This window comes from Dipteris shenzhenensis, chromosome 4, assembly GCF_047967505.1.
Source record: "Dipteris shenzhenensis isolate YYH24624 ecotype China chromosome 4, Dip_SZ_1.0, whole genome shotgun sequence".
NCBI classification, from domain to species: domain Eukaryota; kingdom Viridiplantae; phylum Streptophyta; class Polypodiopsida; order Gleicheniales; family Dipteridaceae; genus Dipteris; species Dipteris shenzhenensis.
The window spans coordinates 25999509-26024135 of NC_141599.1; the positions used below are offsets into that span (position 1 = coordinate 25999509).

The 24627-nt window shown below is 41.5% G+C and overlaps 1 protein-coding gene across 3 annotated transcripts in view; it reads right to left on the minus strand.

The window, feature by feature from the left end:
• Positions 1-24627, minus strand: part of ARPC1B (actin-related protein C1B) — a 64688-nt gene that overhangs the window by 11037 nt on the left and 29024 nt on the right. For all 3 annotated transcript variants that reach the window (XM_087373329.1, XM_087373326.1, XM_087373327.1), the window contains 3 exons: positions 15513-15598; positions 15293-15356; positions 14093-14199 (listed from right to left, as the gene is read on the minus strand). In XM_087373329.1, coding sequence (XP_087229455.1) covers positions 14093-14199; positions 15293-15356; positions 15513-15598 — 257 coding nt within the window. The remainder of the gene's footprint in view (positions 1-14092; positions 14200-15292; positions 15357-15512; positions 15599-24627) is intronic.

A 24627-nucleotide genomic window follows, 5' to 3' on the forward strand; every position in this document is an offset into this window, starting at 1 on the left:
ATCTGACGATGAGTCATCCGACGATGATTCTGACGATGATACTATTATCAAGACAATCAAAGCCACACTGAGAGCACAAAATTCGAGGAAGAAGAGTAAGATAAGTAGAAAAGCTTTCTCATTTCAAAATTTTGATGGAAAGAAAGAAGCACCCACTGTCTTGTCTTGGATCAGTCAACTAGATGATTATTTTTTGGGGGAGAAATTCTCTGAAAAAGATAAGATTAAATGTGCTGCAAATCATTTGGTAGAGAGTGCTGCACTTTGGTGGAACATCAGTAAGCACAGTAAAAGGCGACCAAAATCTTGGAAGTCTTTTCAAAAGCTCATCAAGAGAGATTTCCTTTCCTCACATTTCAAAGCAAAAGCTAGACAACAATGGGATGCTTTCAGGCAGTTCGATAAGGAAACGATCTCCACATATACTGATAGATTTTGGCAAACGTTGATCCAATTACAATCCTTGGAGAAAGTTAATGAGCGAGATCAACGCAGAAAGTATGTGGCAGGTCTAAAGTCTAAGTTGAGAGCCGAGATTAACATGTTTCATCCTCGCTCACTGAACTCAGCAATTTCTCTTGCAATGAATTGTGAAAGGAAGAATGGGATCCCAAAAGAAGGAAAAGATCCGGAACGGCATGTACCCTTCCATAAGAAAAAGAGATTTGATAAAAAGCCCTTCTTTAGATCTAAAAATGGTTTTGCTCCACAAAAGACAGATTCTTCCTCCAAGCCGAACGGTGGGACTTTTCCAAAGAAAGAAATAGGGTGTTTCAATGCAACAAGCTGGGACACATAGCCACTGAGTGTCCTGAAAGAAAGAAGACCCCGACGGCGAAAGTGCACATGATTGACGACGAAGCAACCAAGCAAGAGGGAGGTAAGTATAATTGTCATGCTCTTCTAAAGATGAAAGGTTTCATTAATGGCAAAGAGGTTGTTATTTTGCATGACGATGGTAGTACACATGATTTCATTTCGAAAAGAACCTTAGCAAAGCTAAACCTAGAGTCTTTCCCATCTAACTATAAGGTCAAAGCTGCTTTTACCAAAACAAAATACAATTGCACTAGAGAAGCCAAGAATCTTGAAATCTCAATCAAACCCTACAAGGATACACGAGACTTTCTAGTGGCACCCCTACAGGGAGTGGACATCATCTTAGGAATGCCATGGAGGCATCAATACAATCCTAAGATAGATTATGATTCACATCAGATGTGGATTGAGAAGGACAGACAAGAAATATGTCTGAAAAGCTAAAATGAAATCTGAGGTCAGTCCTTTACTCAACCACAAACAAGCCAAAAGAGCAATTAGAAAACGTGAAAAGACACATCTTATTTTGGTGAATACGGTTACGGCTACTCAGCCAAATACTAAGCCTACGCACCAAAAATTTCTTTCTCAATTTTCTGATTGTTTCTTAGAGGATTTACTGCCTGGACTACCATGTTCTCGACCTGAAGATCATAGGATAGAAATCCTACCGGGCAATACTCCACCTTGCAAAGCTCCTTATAGAGTCAATCAGCTAGAGCAAAAGGAAATACAAAAGCAAGTGGAGGAACTGATAGAGAGAGGATTGATAAGACCCAGCAGTTCTTCTTATGGGGCACCTGTCTTATTAGTCAAAAAGAAAAATGGAACCTATCGAGTGTGCATAGACTATCGTGCACTAAACAAAATCACAGTGAAGAACAAATATCCAATCCCTAGGATTGATGATCTTTTGGACAAATTGAAAGGAGCCAAGGTCTTCAGTAAGATAGATCTCAAATCTGGCTATCATCAAGTTCGTATGGTAGAAGAGGATATATACAAGACTGCCCTTAGAACTCAAACGCGACATTATGAGTTTCTAGTTATGCCTTTTGGGCTAACTAATGCTCCAGCTACTTTTAGTAGAATGATGAACCGAATCTTTCTTAAACACCAAGATTGTGTGGTAGTATTTTTCAATGATATTCTGGTGTTTAACAAAGATGTTGAGGAGCATAAGGAACATCTGAAGCTAGTCTTTTCACTCTTGAAAGAAAATCAATTGTACATAAATCCTGAAAAGAGCAGTTTCTTTTAAGATCAGATAGAGTATTTGGGTCACATTGTATCCGTCGATGGGATTCGAGTAGATCCAAAGAAGATTGAGTGCATAGTCACATGGCCTAAAACCCGAGATATACATGAATTGAGATCATTCTTGGGATTGTGTAGCTTTTACAGAAAGTTTGTCAATAATTTTGCATACATTGCACATCCATTGACAGACCTTCTTAGAAAAGCTAAGCATTTCTTATGGACTGAGCGTCAAGATAAATCTTTTACAGCTTTGAAAGAAGCTCTCACACAAGCTTCTGTGTTGCAATTACCCGATTTCTCTAGACCATTCTTTGTAGTTGTAACCGATGCTAGCATTAGAAAAAAAGGGAGCTCATTTTGGGGCCTTTTAGAAGAGAGAAAATAGGCTCTCAACCAATCGGGAGTGGGCCAACGTAACATTGAAAATTCAACAAAAGAAGATGAAAATAAGAAAAAGAAATAGTACTATATGTTCGTAGAAGCATGTCACATTAATGAGGTGATCTAATTTGAATCTTTAAAAAATTTATTTTCTATGCAGAATTTGGTGATTCTGACACCACAGACGCGTCCGGAACGGCCCAAAACCCCAAGAACGGCACTGGAAACGCTGGAATCGGACATCCGGAGGCCCTGAGAAAGGTACCAAATCGCGTTTTTCTGCAAATCTCACTTTTCGGCCTTTTTTGGCCGTTTCCGAGCCTCCGGATGTCCGATTCCAGCGTTTCCAGTGCCGTTCTTGGGGTTTTGGGCCGTTCCGAACGCGTCTGCGGTGTCAGAATCACCAAATTCTGCACAAAAAATAAATTTTTTAAAGATTCAAATTAGATCACCTCATTAATGTGACATGCTTCTACGAACATATAGTACTATTTCTTTTTCTTATTTTCATCTTAGGTACCAAATCGCGTTTTTCTGCAAATCTCACTTTTCGACCTTTTTTGGCCGTTTCCGGGCCTCCGGATGTCCAATTCTAGCGTTTCCAGTGCCGTTCTTGGGGTTTTGGGCCGTTCCGGACGCGTCTGCGGTGTCAGAATCACCAAATTCTGCACAGAAAAGTGTTGCTCTTATATGAACATTGAATATAAAGCATGTGAAAGAATATATTTATTCTTTTTCACACTGACATTTCTCACGCAAGTATCCATATTTTCTTGCTTTTGTAGAGAGAGAAAAGAGAAAAGAGAAAAGAGAAAATAGTGAATTTCTTACAGGGCCCCAAAATGAGCTCCCTTTTTTCCTAATGTGGATATGGAATTGGAGCCGTACTTATGCAAGATGGACATCCAATAGCATATGAGAGCCGAAAATTAAAACCAACAGAATGCAATTATAGCACATATGATAAAGAATTAACCGCCGTTGTGCATGCTTTACGAATGTTGAAACATTATTTGATGGGAGCTGAGTTTCTTATCAAAACCGATCAGCAAAGTATCAAGCATTTGTTAACTCAGCCACTAATATTCGATAGGCACATCAAGTGGGCATCATTTATACAGAGTTTTCAGCCCATGATTCAGTATCAACCTGGAAAGGAAAATGTAGTTGTTGATGCTCTTAGCAGAAAGCCAAGTATTAATTACATCACTGCTGTAGAGACCCAGCCTTTTGAAGGTATGAAGAATTCTTATCAAGGGGATCCAGACTTCTCCGATATATGGAACAAATTAGAAAATAACAATTGGAATCCTATGTTGGACTATTCATGCAATGATGGATACCTCTTTTTCAAAAGAAATTATGCATCACTCGACCCTTTAGACAAATTGTAATGGAGGAAATGCACCAACCACCATATATGGGACATAGGGGAGTGACTGCCACTTTACAAGTGATAGCAAGAGAATTCCATTGGCCTACTATAAGAAAAGATGTGGCTAAGTTTGTAGCCGAATGCATCACTTGTTAGAAGATCAAGAGTTACAAAGGCAAGACCCCAGGATTGCTTATGCCTTTGCCTATTCCTACACAACCTTGGGAACAAATATATATGGATTTCATAACAGGTTTTCCTACTACATGATATGATTTGGACGATAATAGATCGCTTTAGTAAGCAAGCTTATTTCATCCCATGCAAGAAGACTTTAACAGCTTAGCAAGCTGCACATTTATTCATCAAGCATATCTTTGTTCATCATAGCTTGCCAAAGACTATAGTGTTTGATCGAGATTTGAAGTTTTGCAGTAATTTCTGGACTGCATTATTTCATAATCTAGGCACTAAGTTAGACTTATCATCAGCTTTTCATCCAGAATCAAATAGACAAACTGAGGTTACAAACAATACTATTTAGGATATGATAAAAGCTTATGCAGGACGTCAACCAAAGACTTGATACAAATACATTCATCTCTTACAGTTTGCTTATAATAATACTCCTCATTCTGCAACTGGAAGAGCACCCTTTGAGATTATCTATGGGAAGGTTTTACCTATTCCTATCACACGATTGACCCATAGAGTGGAGGCAGCAGATGCATTTACCTATGACTATCAAAATATTCTTAAAGAGGTTTGAGAAGCCATTGCAATCGCTCAAGAGAAGTATACGAAACAAGCTAATAAGAAACGGAAAAACATGCTTTTTAAAGAAGACGATTATGTACTTCTTCGGATTGAGAAAAGAAGATTGAAGAGTGTTGAGAAATGGCCAGTAATCAAGATGTCACCACGTTTTTATGGACCATTCAAGGTGATTCAGAAAATCAATGATCTAGCTTATAGGCTTGAATCACTTGATAATTGGAAAATACATAATGCTTTCCATATCAGCCTCTTAAAGCCCTTCAAAGGACCTTTACCTATTCATCCTATCTATGAAGAGGCCCCATTGATTGTTGATAAAGAAGAAATTCTAGAACCCAAACGCATTGTTGATCATCAACAGACCTCGACCCGAAAAGGAAATGTCTATACTAAATACTTGCTCAAATTTAAGAACCATCCAAGAGACGATGCTCAGTGGATGCCTGAGCAGTTCTTTCGAACTTTTCCAGACCTCCTTAGTTCCTATAATCAAACACGCAACTGAGGTCAATTGCAATCCAAGCAAGAGGGATGTTACGGAAATTATATTTCTCATATATCTTGCTTTGGACATTATTATTTTTAGTCGAGTGTGACTATAGCAAAGTACTCCATAGGAGCGCACCAGACGCGGCGGGGGTCCTAGTGGATACTTTGTGTGGTTAGTTGGGGACGCCAAACTAGCTTGTGTTTTGCCATGCTAGATGGTCGGTATTGTGGGTGATTCCATGTTAATACTGATGTCGCTAGTATCATTGGTGTTGTGCTTGATTATTGTGCTTTGAGCGCGGTTATGTTGGGATTGGTTGATTCGGTGATTCGTTCAATCGATTGTTAATAACTAATGTAATTGGCGGCTTGAGTACAGGTGATGGAACTCATAGCGAGAATTGGAGTTAGTACAAGGGTACCGATTGAGGTATCGCACAGCGCATTATAAATGGCCATGGGCCAATTTTGTATTTGTTTTATTATTGCAAGTTTGAGCAGTATATTTTGTGGAGGACATAATTCATTTTTGGGCCCTAAGATGGCTATGTAAGGCAAATCCCTCATTTTTGGATGAGAGGGATAATTTTGGCTCCTTGGTGCTTTTATGGAATATCATAAATACTCTAGATGAGGAAGTGTGAGCCACTCATCTAGGGGGGGGAGATTGTACCTAGTCAGCTGTCGCTCTCATAGTGTGATTGTGATCTTCTTCTCCAATTGATGGTGAATTTGTGTGAAAAGAATTACCTTTTGGTTTCAAATCAAGATTGCATGTCCACCTCAGGGTCAGGGCCCCTATCCTGAGGTGTCACCAAAGTCTGCGAAGAAGACAGCAAACCCACAATATCCTGCTCTGGGAAGAGGGTTCGTTGGCTGTTACAGCAGCCCAAGTAATGCCCACACCAGAATTTTCTTGAGGGGTGTGGCCATTAGAGGAAGTACCACTCCAAGTGCATGAAGGTACTGAAGGAGAGGCATTCCCATTAACAACAGCCGGCTCTTTACCTTTCTCTTGAGCAACATACACCTGTTTAGTCCCTTTATTTTTTGTCACAGTAGATACAGCACTATCCTTGTTTTGCTGAAAAACAGGCATCAAATCTTTCGACAATTTCTGCAGGCACAAGGGGCATTGTGAGGCCATATGCCCAAATTTTTTACAGTCAAAACAAGCTCTTGCAAATAAACCCCATTTGAGCTTGTAGAAAGCACTGCCCATCAAAATATTATTGACCGTGACTGAATAAGACTCAGGTGTGGGATTATCAGTATCCCATAAAATACAAAATCTGTTTGGATTCCCATTCGATGTCAGAGGACAGACCACCTTGCCTAAAGAAGCTGCAATCTTAAGCAACAGGGAAGCCAAACACCGAGGAAAATCCACCACCTCCACCCAAACCGGGCATCTGTGTCGAATCAAAGCTTGATAATCCTTAGTTGGGGACCATGGTAAGACATGCACCATCTGCTGTCCGAAGAAGAGAGGAGAATGCTCTAAGAGCATCTGCTTATGCTCCTCATCAGTGAGAATGACCTCAAAGAAACCTCGTGCTGCATAATGAACTTTGCGCACAAAGGAACCCCCTAAAGTGCTTGTCAACCACTTGCCAACATCTGCAGCAACAGGCATACGTCCAGGAAAGAAAATAATAATAGCATGTTGTGCGTAATCCCTCACAGGGTCCACAATATCATCTATCGCAACTATGAGACCAACAGTTGGGGCTGAATCCTTCCAATCTTTACGCGTATCCTCAAAGCCCTCATGCATGACATCATATACCAGCTTGGCTTCTAAGGAGTCATGAACAGGGTCATCCTAGCCCTCACACTGCTTTTGCTTCTTTTGCTATCCCAGACAATCCTTGTGGAAAGTCTTTTCAAATGCATATTCAGCCATGGTGAATTATCCAAAGTCTATCACTTGTATACCTGTATAGAACCCCCCAAAAAAAAAACCCCAAGACAAACTTTGGATAGACTCCCTGTAAATGAACGTTGAATGATTCCCAAAGGACCTGTAACCTGTTCAGGAAGAAACCTTGTAGCTTGTACAACAACCCTAGCAGAGCGTTAAAGAAGAAATTGCAGCACCTGTACGGAAGCGGAGATTGTATGGGAAAACAAAAAGGACTGTACGAAAAACTGTATGTAAAAGTTGTACGGGAACACACAGAGGAAGGCTATACGGAAACACACATAGGACCGTATGAAAACCATGAAGCGATGGGAAGGCTGTACAAAAACACACACAGGACCGTACGAAAACAGTACACTTTTTTGGGTGAAATCTTTGATCACACCCCACACACACACACACACACGATTTTTTTTTTGTGTGAAGATTTTGATGCTTTATATTACACAGTAGCTTCCCCTAAATGAGGAGCTCAAAAGTACATTAGCAGCAGATCTCACTGTATGACAAGTATACATTATAGTCTATGTAATGAGTCTATAGACAATCGAAGAAAGATTGCTGCAGAGAGCGATTGAAAAAAGAGAAAGTGAAAAAAGTAGGATCACCAAGGACTCTATGATTTCTATCCTTCCATACAGTCCGTGCCCAGTATCGAACCCAAATGAAAAATAACTCAAACCCCCGTCTGCATGGGTGAATCCCAAAAAGCCAGAAATGCTTCCCAAAGGTAGCAGTAGGAAATCTAGCTCTCAAACATTGCCGAAGAAGACCCAAGAATCACGGGTGTGTGGACAGTGCCAAAGGAGATGAGGCACTGATTCCTGTGGAGCCAAACATCTGTGACAAGCAACCGGAGTAATATGTCTGTGTGCCAAGAGCTGACCAGACGGAAAAACCCCCAACATCACCCATACAAGGAAGGTAGCGTACTGTGAGATAGCCTCAAAGGATAGGTTGAAGAACCTGGGGAATAAAAAGTCCAATCTTCAAGCTCAAGTGGAGGTACCGGAAGAAAGGCCTGACGCATGCAAGCAATGTTTTGCCACAGAGCACGATAATCCATCCCTAAACTATATTGTCTGGCAACCAAAGGAAAAGGTGTCTGGGTTCCTGTGGAGCCAACGGACGATCAAAGACCTTTGACCAATGTATAATTTCAGCCCTTCAAGAATTTCCCTGCAAAGAGTCGCGGCAGCCATGCCAAATCAAATAACATTTTGGAGACCAAAGGACAGTCTTTGATCTTACCATTAATACAACCAAGCAGAAAATCCCACTGAGTTGGCTGCCAATGACCAAAAGCAGAAGTGGTGATTTGCAAAAGCAAATAGCACATCATGGCAACCCAAGGTTGATCTCCTTGCATAAATTGCTGCATCATTTTGCCCTTATTAAGGATATGCATGTGAATGTTGAGAATATTAAAACCCCCATGCATCTATGGCAAACAGAGACGTTGCATTGAAAGCAATCTCAAAATTTTCCAGCCATGTTTAGAATGCCAAAAGTTTCCATAATGGTTGACATAAAGCATGTAAGATCTCCTTTGCCAAACATGATCAAAGGCAAGTGAAACTGAATGTATGCAACCAAAATAGATTGGACTATCCTTAGGCGAACATGCAACGCCCAAGTTGCCAATTTCCAATATTCTAGTTTTTTCTTCAATTTTGCAAATACTCAATCAGTTTGTTGATGGCAAGTAATCCTTCAGCCCGAAGGATAACCAAGATGGTGAACTAACTGATACGTGGTACAATTTCCCCCGGCCATAAAAGACTATGCCAGTCTTTAGAATGCAATGGTAAGAGCTTGGACTTGTGAAAATTCACATATAGACCAGCAGTCAAGCCATATAATGATAGAGCATGCATAAGGGAAGAAAGATCTTTCTCAGTATTCTTTGGAGCAAAAAAAGAATCATCAGCATATGCGTGAGCAACCATAGTGCGGCTTCCATGAATTTCCAATCCATGCGACATGCCTCTAGCCACAAGATGATCCATGTATTGAAGTATTGGATGTGTGGCTATCACAGAGTACTAAGTGGACATCCTTGGCGAACCAAACAACGGAGAGTCCAATTTTCAAAAATATCCCGAGATAATGTACAGGAAGCTTTACTGTTATTGTACAACTAGTAAATAACATGCTGCACTTTTTGCCAAAACCCAAAGCTCGCTGGTCTGTGAGGTGAAATCCCATTGAACCATATCAGAAGCCTTGGCAATATCAACTTGCAACAATAGCACATCCTGCTCAGTGTAGTTTGCCTATTCTATCCCAACATAGGCATTTGCAATATTATCAGTGATATGCCTTCGAGGAACAACCCATATTGGGCAGGATGGAGGCCATCATGTGAGTATCCTTTGATGCGATCAACCACCATTTTGAGCCAATGATTCACATATTTGCTTCTTTGGAAGAAGTTTGACAAGCCCTTTCTTCCATGAATCCAGCATTTGTTGTTTTTGCCAAGCACAATTGACCTTTTGCGGCAAGTAGACTTAAAGATATCCCAATATGTGAGGAAAAATTCAACAATGAGAACATCCCATCCTAAAGACTTCCATCTGCCACAAGATTTTCTTGCATCAGATAACTCCCTTTCAGTAAAAGGTTCCTCCAACTCCAAAGCATGTGTAGGAGAAACAATGGGAAACACATGCTACAAAAGCTGTCGCCGTGCAGACGAACTTCTTGTGAAGGGAGATCTGCATGCCCAAATTACCGAGCAAAGTGAGTGACACAAGCCGTAGCAAGTTGTGATCGAGAGGAAGTCCAAAAACCACCATGCATAAGCACTTGCCAAATACTTGCAGACTGCCTCTTGTAATATAGGCTTTTGAAAAACTGCCATGAGGAACAAAAGCCCTCTGTCTTGCTCTTGTCTCCCATTTAGTAATTTCTCTATGATCATTGCATTGTAGATAGTGTTTAGCCTGGCATAAATACATGTTTTCTTCCAAAGACAAAGGTAGAAAATGACTAAGCTCAGTCAATGTTTGGCAAGTGTTTTTTGCTTGAGCAATAGTGTCCCTCAATCTCTTCATATAGTTCTTACCATAATCATGAATGACTGCTTGCATTCTAGCAACAAAAGCATCCCATGCATAATCAATATCAGTATGGCTCTGATGCAAAAGAGGCTTAATGGCATCACCAACCATTGCCTTGTAAGCATCATGCTCCAAGTAACTGCGAGAGGATTGAGGTGCATAGACTGAGGCAAATTGAAATATCTCTGCCTGGATGAGACATTTTATAATGATCCATCTACCTTGATTGTCATTGAGGGCAACAACTGGTAGAAGATCATGCTTAATCAGAAAAACTACACTCGAAATAGAGTGCTCTCCTGCATAAAAGATATCATACCCAGCAAAATGATCTTGGCATTCCACATACATATGCTGATTATGTCTTGCAAAGCCACCATATCTGGCTGCAATTGATTGAGATACACCCATATAAGTTTCCATTTCCTTGCATCACATAAACCCTGTACATTAAGTGTCAAGCATTTGATTTGTGACAGCATATTTACAGCTTATGTAAAGCTGATAGCAAGCTAAATCAAGTCTGCATATCCACCTCAAGGGCCTCTACCCTGACGTGACACAACAGCCTGTTCTTCAGGGAAAAGAGTACGACTTGTTGTCACAGCAGCCCATGTGATACCAATTCCTGAATTTTCTTTAGGGGTATGACCATTGGAAGATGTACCATTTCATGTGCGAGGAGGTAGAGGTCTCGATAGCTGATACAATTTTCCTTGAATTTCGTCCCCTGACTTTAGACTGAGAAGTGGATGGCATCGAGGTAGAAGCATTCCCATTTGAGACAACCTGTGCTTTCCCCTTATCTTGGGGTGCAGTCACCGGTTTATTGACTTTCCTTTTCACCACAGAAGACCCATTGGCATCCTTGTTTTGCATCAAAGTAGGCATAGCATCCAGAGTTATTATATGTAGAACCAAGGGGCATTGTGAAGCCATATGCCCAAATTTTTTGCATTCAAAACATGCTCCTGCAAATAAACCCCATTTGAGCTTGTAGAAAGCACTCCCCATAGCAAAATTATTTCTTGTGACAGAGTAGGATTTTGCCACAAAATGCAAAACCTATAGAATTTCCCATTCGGCCCTGGTGGACACACCACCTTGCCCAAGGAAGCTACAAATTTTGATAGAGTGAAGCCAAACATTGAGGAAAATCTACCACCTCAACCCACACCGGGCAACAATGTCGAATCAAAGCTTGGTAATCCCTAGGGTAATACATGCACCATTTGTTTCCCATAAAAAAGTGGAGAGTGCTCCAACACTATTTGTTCATGGTGCTCATCCACCATTATGATTTCAAAAAAGCCCCCTTGGTGCATAATGCACCTTACAAACAAAATAGCCATCCAGTATCCTTGTCAACCAGCTACCCACATCTACTGCTGCTAGCATACGACCCGGGAAAAACATAATGACAGCATGCTTGGCATATTCATGCATTGGATCCATTATTTCATTTACTTCCACCATAATTCCAACAATAGGAGCAGAATCTTTCCAATCCTTGCGTGTATCTTCAAAGCCTTCGTGCATGACATCATACACCAGCTGAGTCTCAAGAGAGGCATGAACAGAGTCATCCTGACCCAAATCCTTCTTTTGCTTCTTATGCATATAAGTCTTTATGTGGAACCTGAGCATGTACTAGGAGTGCTAGCCCTGAGCACCTGACACTCTTCTGTTACTTTGCTACTCTGGTATTTTGTTCACTAGTTTAGCATTTTAGCACTTTAGCTTTAGCTTTCAGTTTTCAGTTTTCAGCAAGGGTCTTAGTGAACCCTTTGCTTCAGCCCTCAGTTGGCTTGTATGAGGTACCTTTTGGATTTGCACTTTGTCTCACAGGCCCGCGAGGCCTCTTGCAGACGTTAATACATCTCTCTCTCTCTCTCCCCACATATGTGTGTGTGTGTGTGTGCACGTGCGCTTCTTGTAATATAAACAGATATGGATTTCAACCCCCCCAAAAAAAAGTGTGTGTATGTATGTATGTATGTATGTGTGCTTTTATATATTTTTAAATTAAATATTTGTAATTTTATTTAAAATAAGACATGTCTTAAGTATCTTATTTTTAAGAAGCTTAAGATAACCCTGTTTAAAGTGTGTCTAAAATGTCATGTTGTAATGTGTTGAACAACCATGGTAAGAAGAAAAGCAGCATAAAGAAATGCGATACAAAGAGTACTGCCAATAAGCTGAATGATAACAAATATGACTCTACACTCTATAAATATTCATCACAAAACACATGTACTCCATGTAGGGCCATTGTCACCGGAAACATTTCGAAACGTAGAAACGTGAAACATTTCAACAAAAATGCAAAAGTTTTGAAATGCCTGGTTGTACTCTCTAGTGCCAAAAATGTCTAAAATATGTCCCACATATATATGGCATGTTCAAATGATGCTTAACATGTAGAATTTCCAATAATACTACCCTTGGCCATGTTTCTTTGGGATAGAAACGTTTTGAAACGTCAGAAACGTTTCGAAGCAAAACACATTTGGTTGTGACTGTGTAGGGCTGACAAAACATGTGTCCCCATTGGTTAAGACTACCTTACTTTGACTACCAAATAGAATTTGGCATCGGTGCATCCTTTTGGCATTCAGCTTATGTTCCTAGAGAAGCAAGAAATATGAAAGATCAAAGCTAGGCATAGAAAGAGTTTCTCGTCAATTCATTTAGGATGCTTCCTAATTTACAATCCAAATTGTGAATTTACCAAGACACTAGAAGGAAAGCCTAGAGAAGTGGGCTCCAATTTCCAGTTCTAGTTAAGTGGGCTTAGCCTCCTATAGTTAAGTCCATTGCAAGGAATATACATGATATGATTTCCTCCTCAGCCTCTAGGAACCAAGACTTCAAGATAAGGGGAGGGCTGTGAAAACCTAGAGAAAAAGGTGCTCAGACATTTTGAACAAAATAGTGGCAAAGAAGCTAAGGTGGCCTTGGATGAAGGGGACAAAGATGCAAGTGACTAAAGGGGACAGGGGTCATGTCAATTTTTGGAAGAGTCCAAAGTGTACCACCCTCTAACCCAAAGGCTACGACACAAACTTTGAAGGCTAGGTCTCCTTACTAAATCAATGTGAGTAACCTTTAAGTGAGAGAATATCTCTAGCCAAATAGCCTTTGTTACGGATAATAATCATTGTGAGTAACCTTTGAGTGAGAGAATCTCTCTAAGGAATAGAGCAAAAAAGGCTCTGTTTATGGATACAAGTTCTAAAGCTAAGGGAAGAGGAGAGGGCATGAACTAAAATTATGAATTTTATTATTTTTTCTTGTGGCGTGGAAGAATTCTGGGGAGTGGGGGGGGCATTAGGAAAATATAGGTCATGCATAGAAGCTAAAGGAGAAAGAAAGAAAGAAAGAAATTTTATTAGAGTCTTCGGAAGACCGATGGGTCTATGAGACTGAAAGAAAACCTGATACAAATCACACTAAGGGTGGAGCTACTGAAACGAGCATCATCACCCGTGCTGAATCCTAAGTCTGATCATACATAATCAAATACATCTGGATGGAGGGGGTAATATCTGTTTGGACTAGAAAAGAGAGGACTGAACAGGACACCAAATGAAGGCTAGTATAGATTTTGCTTCTTCAGGTGATTGCATTGGCTTTGCAAAGGAGAACAAAATGAAGATGAATTGTCATGTTTTCTAACTCCTAGGATCTCAATAGATGAGGAAGACATCCCCCACACGTTGTCCACACATGCATGTCTAAGAAAGACATCCAATGAAAGGTGGCGGCGTGACAAACAAAACCTAGTCACATACATGGATTTCAACATACTCATTTTGATAGCACAATGTTTCTCATCATCATCATCAAATGTTACGATATAGTCGCACAAAGACAACAAATTATAATTCATTGAGATGGTTATTAACATATAAGTCCAAAGTAAAGACTATATAATGGTTATCTAGAATCCCTTATCAAGATAACCAACCACAAAAACATAACAATATATATACATACGTTATGCAATTATCATGAGAGCCTCCGAGAGCCTTTGATGCCTCGATAGTATCAATGCCTGTACCGTGCTTTGCTTGGCCATAGAACTTTCCAAATGCTTCAGAGAACTGCATCAAGGACGTAGTTAGAAATAGTGCTACAATAAAAATTTAACAAGAAATTAGAATGTTGTCTTTTCTTCTAAGAAAATAAGATCTTTGTAACTGCATGTGAAAGGTATGTCTCAAAAGGCAAACAAAGAGAACTCCTTTCTTGCATGCGCATCCTCAGCCAGCAAACTAAGAAGGCAAACTAAACTTGACTATCCACAGCACACAGCTCTTAGTCGTACAGTCCAAGCAATCTAAGGACATGGTATATGAAGAGAACTTCGTGAAGACATCCTCTTTATACTACGAAGATATTATCCTAATAGTTTGACATGATACCTCCTGAGTGTTCTTGGTTCCACCCTGTTTGGGGCCATTCTGGCCCCTTGCGCTGGCTAAACCAGCCAGCTTCATTCCCTTGCACCCCTTCTTACATGCCTTACTCTGCCACCCGAACTTTTTCTGCAACCAACCATCCCCTCCTGGCCCCCCTTGCTCTGTTTCGCCAGACCTAGGGCTGGCCTTGGAAGTCTGTGGTCACCCTCTGGTTGGAGCTCCATTAGGAACTCTTGATTTAATCTCTACACTCTATGCAATTGATCTCTATGTCGTTGGACCTTGTGGCATTGCTGCCAGTCAGCTCCCCCCTTACCTAGTGTAGCCTTCCAAAGCATTCACATGAATGGTTTCTAAGGAGAAAGAACTAAAAATAAGATACCAAGGAATTGAAGGAAAGATAAAGGATATGAAATGGATGGGAGTTGAAATGCCTATTGCTTCTCTGCACATAGGCAAACCACATTTGAAGATAAAGAAATCCACATGCCCTGAGAGCCACAAAAGATGATAGAAGGGGAGACTGGGAGTGGGTGGGAGTCAATGGTGAGAAAACGAACAATTCGCCCTAGAGAATTGTGACCTTTCAGGGGGCTCAAAAAGAAAGTATCTGCTAAACCCTGGAGTTGTAACCTGTTTAAAAGGCAATAGAAGGATGGGGCAGGTTTTAAGTTACACTTATTGCAAGATAGCGCCAATCTTTCATATGCATAGAGCTAGCCCTTCATATGCAAGAAGAGGGATGTTTCTTGGAGGAAATTCACAACAGTCTTACCTGAGAACCCGCCTTAGTGTCACGAGTGGTTGGTTTCTGATCATCCAAACATCTCAAGATCCTCCTGTACCAAAAAAGCTTGCAGAGTTGTCAAACAGTTTTTACAGATCCAAGCAGGTCAAAAGTGACCATGAAGTACACAAACAAAAGTTGTAGCACAATTGAATGCAAAGATTTCCCAGCTATACGATGTTTCAATTCCAATCAGTAGTCTCCTGACCAGGTGCCCTTGTTGTCAGCAGTAAAAAGCATAGGATTGCAATCGAAGCCACCAGCAACTAGCCTATTCTCAGACAGAAACAACACCTGAGACATCGAGACGTGCAGCTCAATGTAAGTGAGTAACAAAAATTGAACCTAGTCCCCTTTCTAAACAATTTATAATTGTGAAGAAAAGAATATAGCATATTGACCAAATTATAGGGTAGTGCAATGTGGCTTTCAGTTTACAATAAAGACAACCATGAATCTCAACCGTGTCAATTAAAGATATACCCGCCATCAACTATACATTTCTGAGATTTTTTCTTCACAACACTTTCTATTTCAGGATCTCACATACAGACAATTCAGGACATCAAGAAAAGGATGCAATGGCGTAAACACCAGTGGGTCTCAGTAAAGGCTGCACCCGATTATTCACTTTAACCAAAGGGAGCATATGAAGCATGTTGGGGAAAGGTCCAACAAGCAGCACATCAACAAGGAAATATGAACTCCTGACGAAATCTTTCTCCAACAGTAAGATGTGGAATGCAAACATGATGATAATACTCAAAATCTCAGCTAAAGAAAGGCATTATTCGTCAAGAAATAAAATAATGCATGTCATTTAGGTGCATTTAGGCATGCTTGCAGATCAGAACTACCACTTGCGACAATGATCACATGATGTGCATGCAAGAGTAGAGCAAGCACATTGTAGGCCTTCTCCTTCTTGTGTTCCCTATCCAACCTTCAAACTGGAGTATGAGGATGCCAAATAAGGTGAGGGATTGTGGATAGCCTTGTTATAATCCTCATAAGCACGCATACTTGCCGTATACTTTTTTACTCCTTTGTCATACCTCCTTGGGACTGTGGGATTATGTTGCATGATATTTAGGGAAAGCTTCTTCCATTGCCTTGTAAACTTTTTATTCCTTTTCGATACTGCCTTGGTAGTGTGGGATTATGCTATTGCAGTGCATGATATTTAGGGAAGGCTTCTTCCATTGACCAAAGCATGTCTTTGAATGCTTTGGTCCATATCACTTTTGACTGCTTTGGTCCCTATTTCACCCGCTGCCAAATCAAGGTATCACATGCCCTCCTGTCTGCCATGTCTTTGATGCCTTTATTCAGAACAATAAGACTAGAGCCTCATTACAAGCAAGATTACAGGCAAAGCACTCAACAATGGATTACTTTGTCACCACGAATCATCTGTCAACACAGAACAGAAAAGTGAGGGTGATAGGTCTGAAAGCTCCAAGAGAACTAAAAAGGCTACCTTAAGGCCATATGAAAAATATTCGAAGCACTGCAATGTACAAATTATTTTGGGTTGCTATGGAATGTGACTTTAGTGATGAATGGCATATAACATGAAAAAAAAAGTAAACATACTTTGGAAAAAGAAGATGGAAGTGGGGACACCACTGGATAGACACCTTAAAGTTTTTTTAAGAACAGAAGAAGTGCTGAGCAATTGCTGAGCAATTTAAAATGTATTGATATGATTCCTACCAGAACCCTCAGAGATGGTATCAAAAGCTCTTATAATTGCTGTTTTGGTTTCCTCCCCGCCCAAAAAAGGTTTATTTCTCCTTTTTATTTTCCTATCTTCTGCTCTTATCCTGTTTTTTTAATCTGCAGCACCTTTCCGTTATTTTTTCTTGCTATTTTCTTTCTTTGACATAATACAAGGCATACCTGTTCTCATGCATATCTTAACCAACATAGGCTACTACATTTCCTTCCACTTTACTCCTAGGGTCTCATTATACCAGCCCACGTTTGTGAAATTAAGCCTAGAAGACCTTTGCTTCATATCTTTCAATGTCTCTATTCTTTCACACCTTTAAGATCCAGCGGATAGGCACATTTATGGTTAGTGATTTTATGGGTTTTTTCAGAACGAGCAATGAGACAATTTACCAGACTCCAATCCCACCATGAATAGAAAGCCAAAAGAAAATAGTGATCTTTCTATTGTTGTGGGATTTCCAGAGTCTCTTCAAGAAAACTTTCTGCACATCAGCAGAAATCTGAAAATTCTCCCAATGAGGAGCTCTGGAAGGTCTCCAACCTTTGCAACTGATCTGAGACTGCCTGGCATTACTTACCATGTAGCGAAAGAAGGGGAGGCTCTTCTCTCCATGCCCTTCCTCAATCCATTCCCACTCTCCTAGGTCCCACTGTAGATATTGTAGGGAGAGAGGGCGCCCTTGCTTGACACCAGCAGTGCTACAATTCCTCTAACATCCACTCTGTGAGGTGCACTCTCCCTGTGACTCTCTCATGGAGTGAAATAGCTGCTCAAATGGCATCCTCTGCAATCTCCAATGTCCGAAGACCTGAAATGAGGTGAGCTTGTCGAAGGGCAAATGTCAAAAGGCAAATGCCGTCAATGCCTAGGCTCCTCGATAAGAGCTCTGAGAGTGAAGATGCCATCTAGGGTGGAGAGAGAGAAGAGCGTTTATGAACGTTTGTGACGACAATACAAAGGTAGCCAAAACACGTACCTCTCTTGTGAAGTATAGTATACCATGAGATAGATGCAACGTATCTGCCAAGCTAGAACAAACCAGTGTCTCCAAAGAGTTGAGGAGAATTCGAGCATGCAGCAACATCCTTAAGCTAACTGATCTCCTGATCCCAAGGGCCTTTCGAGCAATCTTACTCTTTCTGAGCTGAAGTTTAAGAGCTAGAGTAGCAAGCTTTTCACTAGGATATCTATTGGGAATGAGCTTCCCTTGTCTGCATGCTGCCACGTGTACAATTAGGGGACTTAGTCCCATATAGGGATAGCGGGGAGATTGACACCATTGCCTACATCGTCTTCCTCAGCCAGGGCCTATCACTGACAGCCCTTGCTCACCGTCCTCACCTCTCAGTCCTATTGAATCTCCTCTCTGGCAGCCCATGATTCGCTCCTAGGGTCACCTTATTTCTTCTCTACACTCTTCTCGCTTACAGCCTGTTTTTCTTTGGTGCGATTCCAACCTCTACTTCCCTCTACTGCTTCTGTTTTTTCCACGAATCCCCCCCCTATGGCTGATGTGAGTATCCATGTTGTTCTCGAGGAGGAGCACATGATGGACCTTCCAGGCAGGGATGACCAAGGGCTTTATGATGACCTCGTCACCAAGCAAGCTTTCCAAGATTTCCTCACACGCCTGGATCGCCGTTTCGAAGCATCTTCTATTGACCTTGCCAATTTGGCTCAATAGTTTAAGACGCTTGAAACTTCTGTTACGATGATGACTACTATGATGCAGGCCCTTACACATGTGGATGCTATGGCCTCTGTTCTAGGCCCGAACATCACTCCGGATCCATATTCGGGGGAGCAGAAGGCTAGGACTAAAGAAGTAGTGGACACATGGCTTCACAAGTGGCAAGTCCACTTAAAATTTCACCCATACTCTGACAACAGAAAATTCAATTGGCGGTTGGCTATCTTTCAGGGAAAGCCCTCCTGTGGTGGAAGGCATTGCCGCCGCAACCCACCACATGGGCTGATTTCAAAGATACCTCAAGAAGGAGTTCTTGAAGAAGGAGGACTATGATATTGTGAGCAAATTCAGAGACATCGATATGATCAAGAACAATCTCACGTTCGAGACCTACCTATAGAACTATAGAAGTTTAGAGATCTGCAAACATGGGCATCAAAGATGGATTCCACCACATTGCTTGGATTTTTTGTGGCTAGTTTACCAGATTCCTACAAACTCCAAGTAAAGAACAATAAGGCTACAACTTTGCAGGAAGCTATCTCGTTTGCACACATTTATGATGATACAATAATACCTGCAAAGAGTGCCACTACACATGACAACAATGCGAAGAATAAACGTAAGTTTACTCATCAGTCTTCTAGCACCCTCGAGGGAAAGTACCAGGACAACCCCTCAAAGAAACGATCTAATCTAACTAAGGGCAGCAGCCAAGATTGATTCCTTCATTCTTTACGGCTCAAGAAGGGAGGTCGGTGTTTCCATTGCGAGGAATGGGGACATACGAAAGCAAATTGCCCCAAGCTCAGTGGTAACCAGCAAGCCTCAGTCTCAAAGGGACAAGGTCCCAAGTCTGCCAACGCTACAAGTATTTCTGTTGACGTTCTTACTTGCCCTATTTTCTGCAATTGTACTTTTAGTCATATGCTCTTTGGTCCTAATGATTTGTTCCACGCTTATGGCGAAAGGAACAACGAGCTCACATTCTTTTCAATCCCAGAAGCTCTCACAATTTGTTCATCACAAACTTGTGCAGAAATTAGGGCTAGACACGACACAGAGTGATCACACTTATGAGGTCTGTCTTCCAACGTGAAAACAATTTTGGGATCGAAAGATTGATAGTCTTCCTCTCCGGATTCAAGACTACGAGACCATTTTGCAGTGCTATATTTTGCACTTAGATTACGTAGACTTGTTACTTGGCATTAAGTGGTTTAAATCCGACGATATCCAAATCAGATGGAAGGACCATAACCTTTCTTTTTGGCATAATGGTACACATTTTTGTATACACTGAGATAAGATACCCCCCTCACAGGGCCCTCTTGTAAATGCGGTTCAGCTGAGCCATATAATTAATATAACTTCTTATGATCTTAATTCTTGTTTCTTGAGTCCATTTTCTTCATTTGTTGGTTCCGTAGAAGACAAAAATGAATTAATTGTGTTTGAACAAGCTGAATTAGAGAAGTTGTTGGCTGAATTTGACGATCTCAGCTGCCTTCAGGATTACCTCCTGAAAGGTCAGTAGACCATCGAATAGATTTGGTCCCTGGTGCTCAGCCTGTAAGTATTCCACCTTACAGGATGAGCTAGGCTGAGGAGGATGAGTTAGCAAAACAACTTCAAGAATATCTCAATTTGGGATATGTTCGTCCCAGTAAATCACCTTGGGGTGCACCAGTTTCACTTCAAAAAAAGAAAGATAATACTTGGTGAATGTGTGTGGACTATAAGCGTTTGAATAAAGTAACAATTAAGAATAGGTACTCTCTGCCTAGATCTGATGACTTGATAGATAGACTTGCAGGAGCGAAGTATTTTTCTAAGATTGATTTGCGAACTGGTTATCATCAGATACACATCTTTGTGAAACATGTTGAGAGGACAGCTTTTAGGACGAGATATGGCCATTATGAATTCCTTGTTTTACCTTTTGGATTGACTAATGTTCCAGCAACCTTCCAACAGATGATGAATGACTTGTTCCGAGATTATTTAGGCCTTGTCGTTGATAGATTGACAAAGATGGCTAGATTTTTACCTACAAGATCAACTGTATCAGCTATTCAATTGGCTCACCAGTTTGTGGACCAATGGTTTTAACTGTATGGTTTGCCACTTGACATAGTCAGTGATAGGGACTCCAAGTTTACAAGCAACTTTTGGACTTTAGTGTTTGAGAAGTTGTTGGAGATATCATAGCCAAAGAGTGTGTTGTTGCCTTAACCTCCATCAAAGCCTACAGGCTTCTTCAGCCTGCTCCATGGATTCAGCAATATGCTAATTCTCTGCGGCATATACGGAATCCCCTCTCATGGTGGCGGAAGAATCTCGGGATGTTATGGAAGTGTAAAATGCCATTGAAACAAAGACTTTTTCTTTGGAGATGTATGACAGGCACATTGTCAGTGGGGGTCACACTTGCTAAACGTCGCATTGCACCATCCACATGTTTAAGATGTCAGGCTCCTTCAGAGACTGTTCTTCATTTGCTTTGGCACTGCCCGTGTTCTAGGATCCTCCTCAGGAGAATTTCAGATCATCTTCGGCTCCGTTTCGTGAGTCACAGATTTGGGAAACATTTCTGGCTCTTTGGCAGATTTATGAGGTCTTTGTCCCCATACTCACTATTTCTCTCTTGGGTGAGATATTGGGCTCTTTGGACAATCTGGAGTGAGCATAATTTGGCATACTTGGGCCGGCAGATTCACAAGTAATATGAATCTTTCCGAGCCTCATTGCGGCAATCCTTATATGATGCCTGCCATGAGGGTGATATGGATGCTTCTTGCATAGAGCTTTTCTCTTTGGTTTTCTGATCTTTGGGATACTCTCCATTTCGGAGACCTCCCATCATGTAAATTCATGAGCATATAAATATACTGCACTGGATATTACTAAAAAAAAAAGTGTGTCATGTGTGAGTGCCACGTGTCATCATGGGACTTATCCCATATGCACTAGGTGCTAGTGTGTGAGTGAGTAGCCTATATAAGGCTTGTACTTCACTTGTCTTGATACACTTGATGAATGAATGAAAGCCTTTCTTCATGTCTTCATTTGAGCATCATTTCCTCACACCCTAACCTTCTCTCTCTTTCTCTTCACCATGTTTCTAACATGTTATCAGAGCCACCTTCCATAGCTGCCACGTCACCCTTTCCCTAACCCTAATTCGTCACCCTTGACCTAACCCTAATTCTGCTTCAGCCCTTCTTCCTACAGCATGCAACTGCCTCAGCCCTGCTCCATTTCACCTCTATTCACCTCCTCCTTGCCCCCATTTGCAGCAGCTATTTGCTTCAGTTGTTGCCTCCATAGCCACTTACCTTGATTTGAGACCCTTTGGAGCTCTAGGCCCCCTTCACAAGCATCCTTCCTTGCTGGTCAGATCATTGCGCCTGCACGTGTGGACCTTCAAACCTATTTCAGAGCATTTCGTCACCAAAATCTGCATCCCGTGTGCTGCTGCTGCATAACCGCCTTCAACAGAGCAGTTTCGGAAGTTTTCAACGCCAAGAACAGCTCTCTGTTGCTACTGCTATGTAGTCGGCCACCTAACAGCATTTCGAGTCATTTGAGGGCATTTTTTAGCACATCGACTACAGCCGATTTTCAGACAAGTGTCCTGCTACACATTTCGGAGCTGTTCTAGGGAGCTGCCCTGCACATTGGTGACCAGCCTTTGCTCTTCGGGGTGCCCTAGTGAGCCGCTTTGCAGATTTCGGACCTGCTGCACTTCAAGCAGTTACTATGACCACAAGAGCTCCATTTCTGGTTCAGTTCTGCATTTCGGAGCATATTCTTGCTGTGTTTTGATTAGGGTTTGTATTTGGAGCATCTATAGCCACCTATATCTGCCCACTTGCACACGTGGAGTCTACTATTGCATTTTGGGAGTTCTAGACCAGCCGCCATACTTGCTTGTTCTTCATTTGGTGCGGCGAACTTGTTGCCTCAGTTTGCTACTATGGAGCCTCGTCCTCATGGTGAAGATTCATCAACACCAGTTGCATCTAGGGGTGAACAGCATGACAAAGCATTGGCGTACCTTGGTGTGAGGTTGGTGAACAAATTGCTTCATCATCTTGACCAATACTTCAACCAAGGAGAACCTGGACAAGCTCAAAAATATTTATGCTACATCTACTAGACCTGAGTAGGACGCTTCATCTATTGTGTTGCATGATCTATTCTCTCTGAGGAGGAAGATGATGCTTAGTTCTATGTGTGTTTGTGTTGAGTCAAATCAAGGTTCTCAGCCTTGAGTTGTCCCTCTAAATTGAATGTATTTGGAGTCAATAAGAGGTACTCTGCCCTTGGTTGTCCCCCAAAAATGAATGTATTGTCTTTTACTTTGGTTGATGGTATTGACCACCCAGTTCAGAGTAAGGTGGAATGACGAGTGATGGTTTGCCCTTGCCGGTCGCAAGTTGACTGAGAAGTCACTATCACACGGGAGGTGTTGGATAGTTGGACTTGCTCTTTGCAAAATTGCGGTGGAGGGGGGATCGGTCTACTCTTTGCGTGTTGGGTCTCACACTCTTTGCTCTGAAGGGGGATGTTGGAGATATCATAGCCAAAGAGTGTGTTGGTGTGAAGTGTTGGTGTGTAGTACTAGGTGATCTAGTACTAGTCTATGTGTGTGTGTCATGTGTGAATGCCACGTGTCATCATGGGACTTATCCCATATGCACTAGGTGCTAGTATGTGAGTGAGTAGCCTATATAAGGCTTGTACTTCACTTGTCTTGATACACTTGATGAATGAATGAAAGCCTTTCTTCATGTCTTCATTTGAGCATCATTTCCTCACACCCTAACCTTCTCTCTCTTTCTCTTCACCATGTTTCTAACAGAAGTAGGAGACTACTTTGAGTATGAGTTCCTTCAACCATGCACAATCCGATGGCCATACAGAAAAAGTAAATCAACTATTGGAAGATATGCTTCGTGCATATGTTTCCAAGAGACAGTCTTCATGGGAGGACTACCCATGATCGAATTTGCTTATAACAATGGTAAGCATTCTAGTGCTGGTTTCAGTCCTTTTATGCTTATGTACGGGTGTCAACCTAGGTCTCTAGCCATGGTTGGATACCAAGGGATTAAGAATGATGCTGTAAAGATATTCTTGCAAGACATGCAGGAGATGTTTTGTTTTTTTGGCAAAAAGAGACTTCTGTTAAGTATTAAAGAAAACCGGTAGAGCAAGCTCCATACGGGATACACCATGCAATGCATGAAAAGCGCAAGAGAAAGAAAGAAAGGATTGGGGCTGATAGTGCCATCTCAATCCGGTAGTAACCTCCGAGAAAAAGGGAGAACCCCTCCAAACTCGAAGAAATACAGTCCTCCTAGAAGAGGCTGCCCGTGAAGGGCCCTGCATGCTAGCCCAAATGACTATCAAAGTGTGAACCGTGTCAGTCCAAATACCCGTGAACACCTGTGATGGGTGTATCTAGGTGCCATCCAAGGCCTCTGTACATCTCGCTCTCCAAATGTGCCAGGAGGAAATGCTAGCGAAAATCTCCCAAGAGGTGTCCACTGAAGCATGAGAAGCTCTGAAGGGAGTAAGTGGTACATCCTGAGAAGAGCAAGGCTCTATCACCTACCGACGGACCGAGAGTACCCAAGAAGAAGGCTCACCCTCATAAAACACCTGGGGCCCAGTAAGGGATAACCATGCGACCGAGCCCCAAGTCATGAAGAAAGGGATAACCATGCAAGAGATGTTGCAGTTTGCCAAAGAGTCTATTAGAAGTGCCCAAGATCGGGACACCTCACGTGAAAGTACACCCTGTTTTTCATGTCAGTAGACTAAAAGAAGTATTGGGTGCTGATGAATAGCTTGTTACTTCTCAAGAGATTATAGAGGTTGAAGATT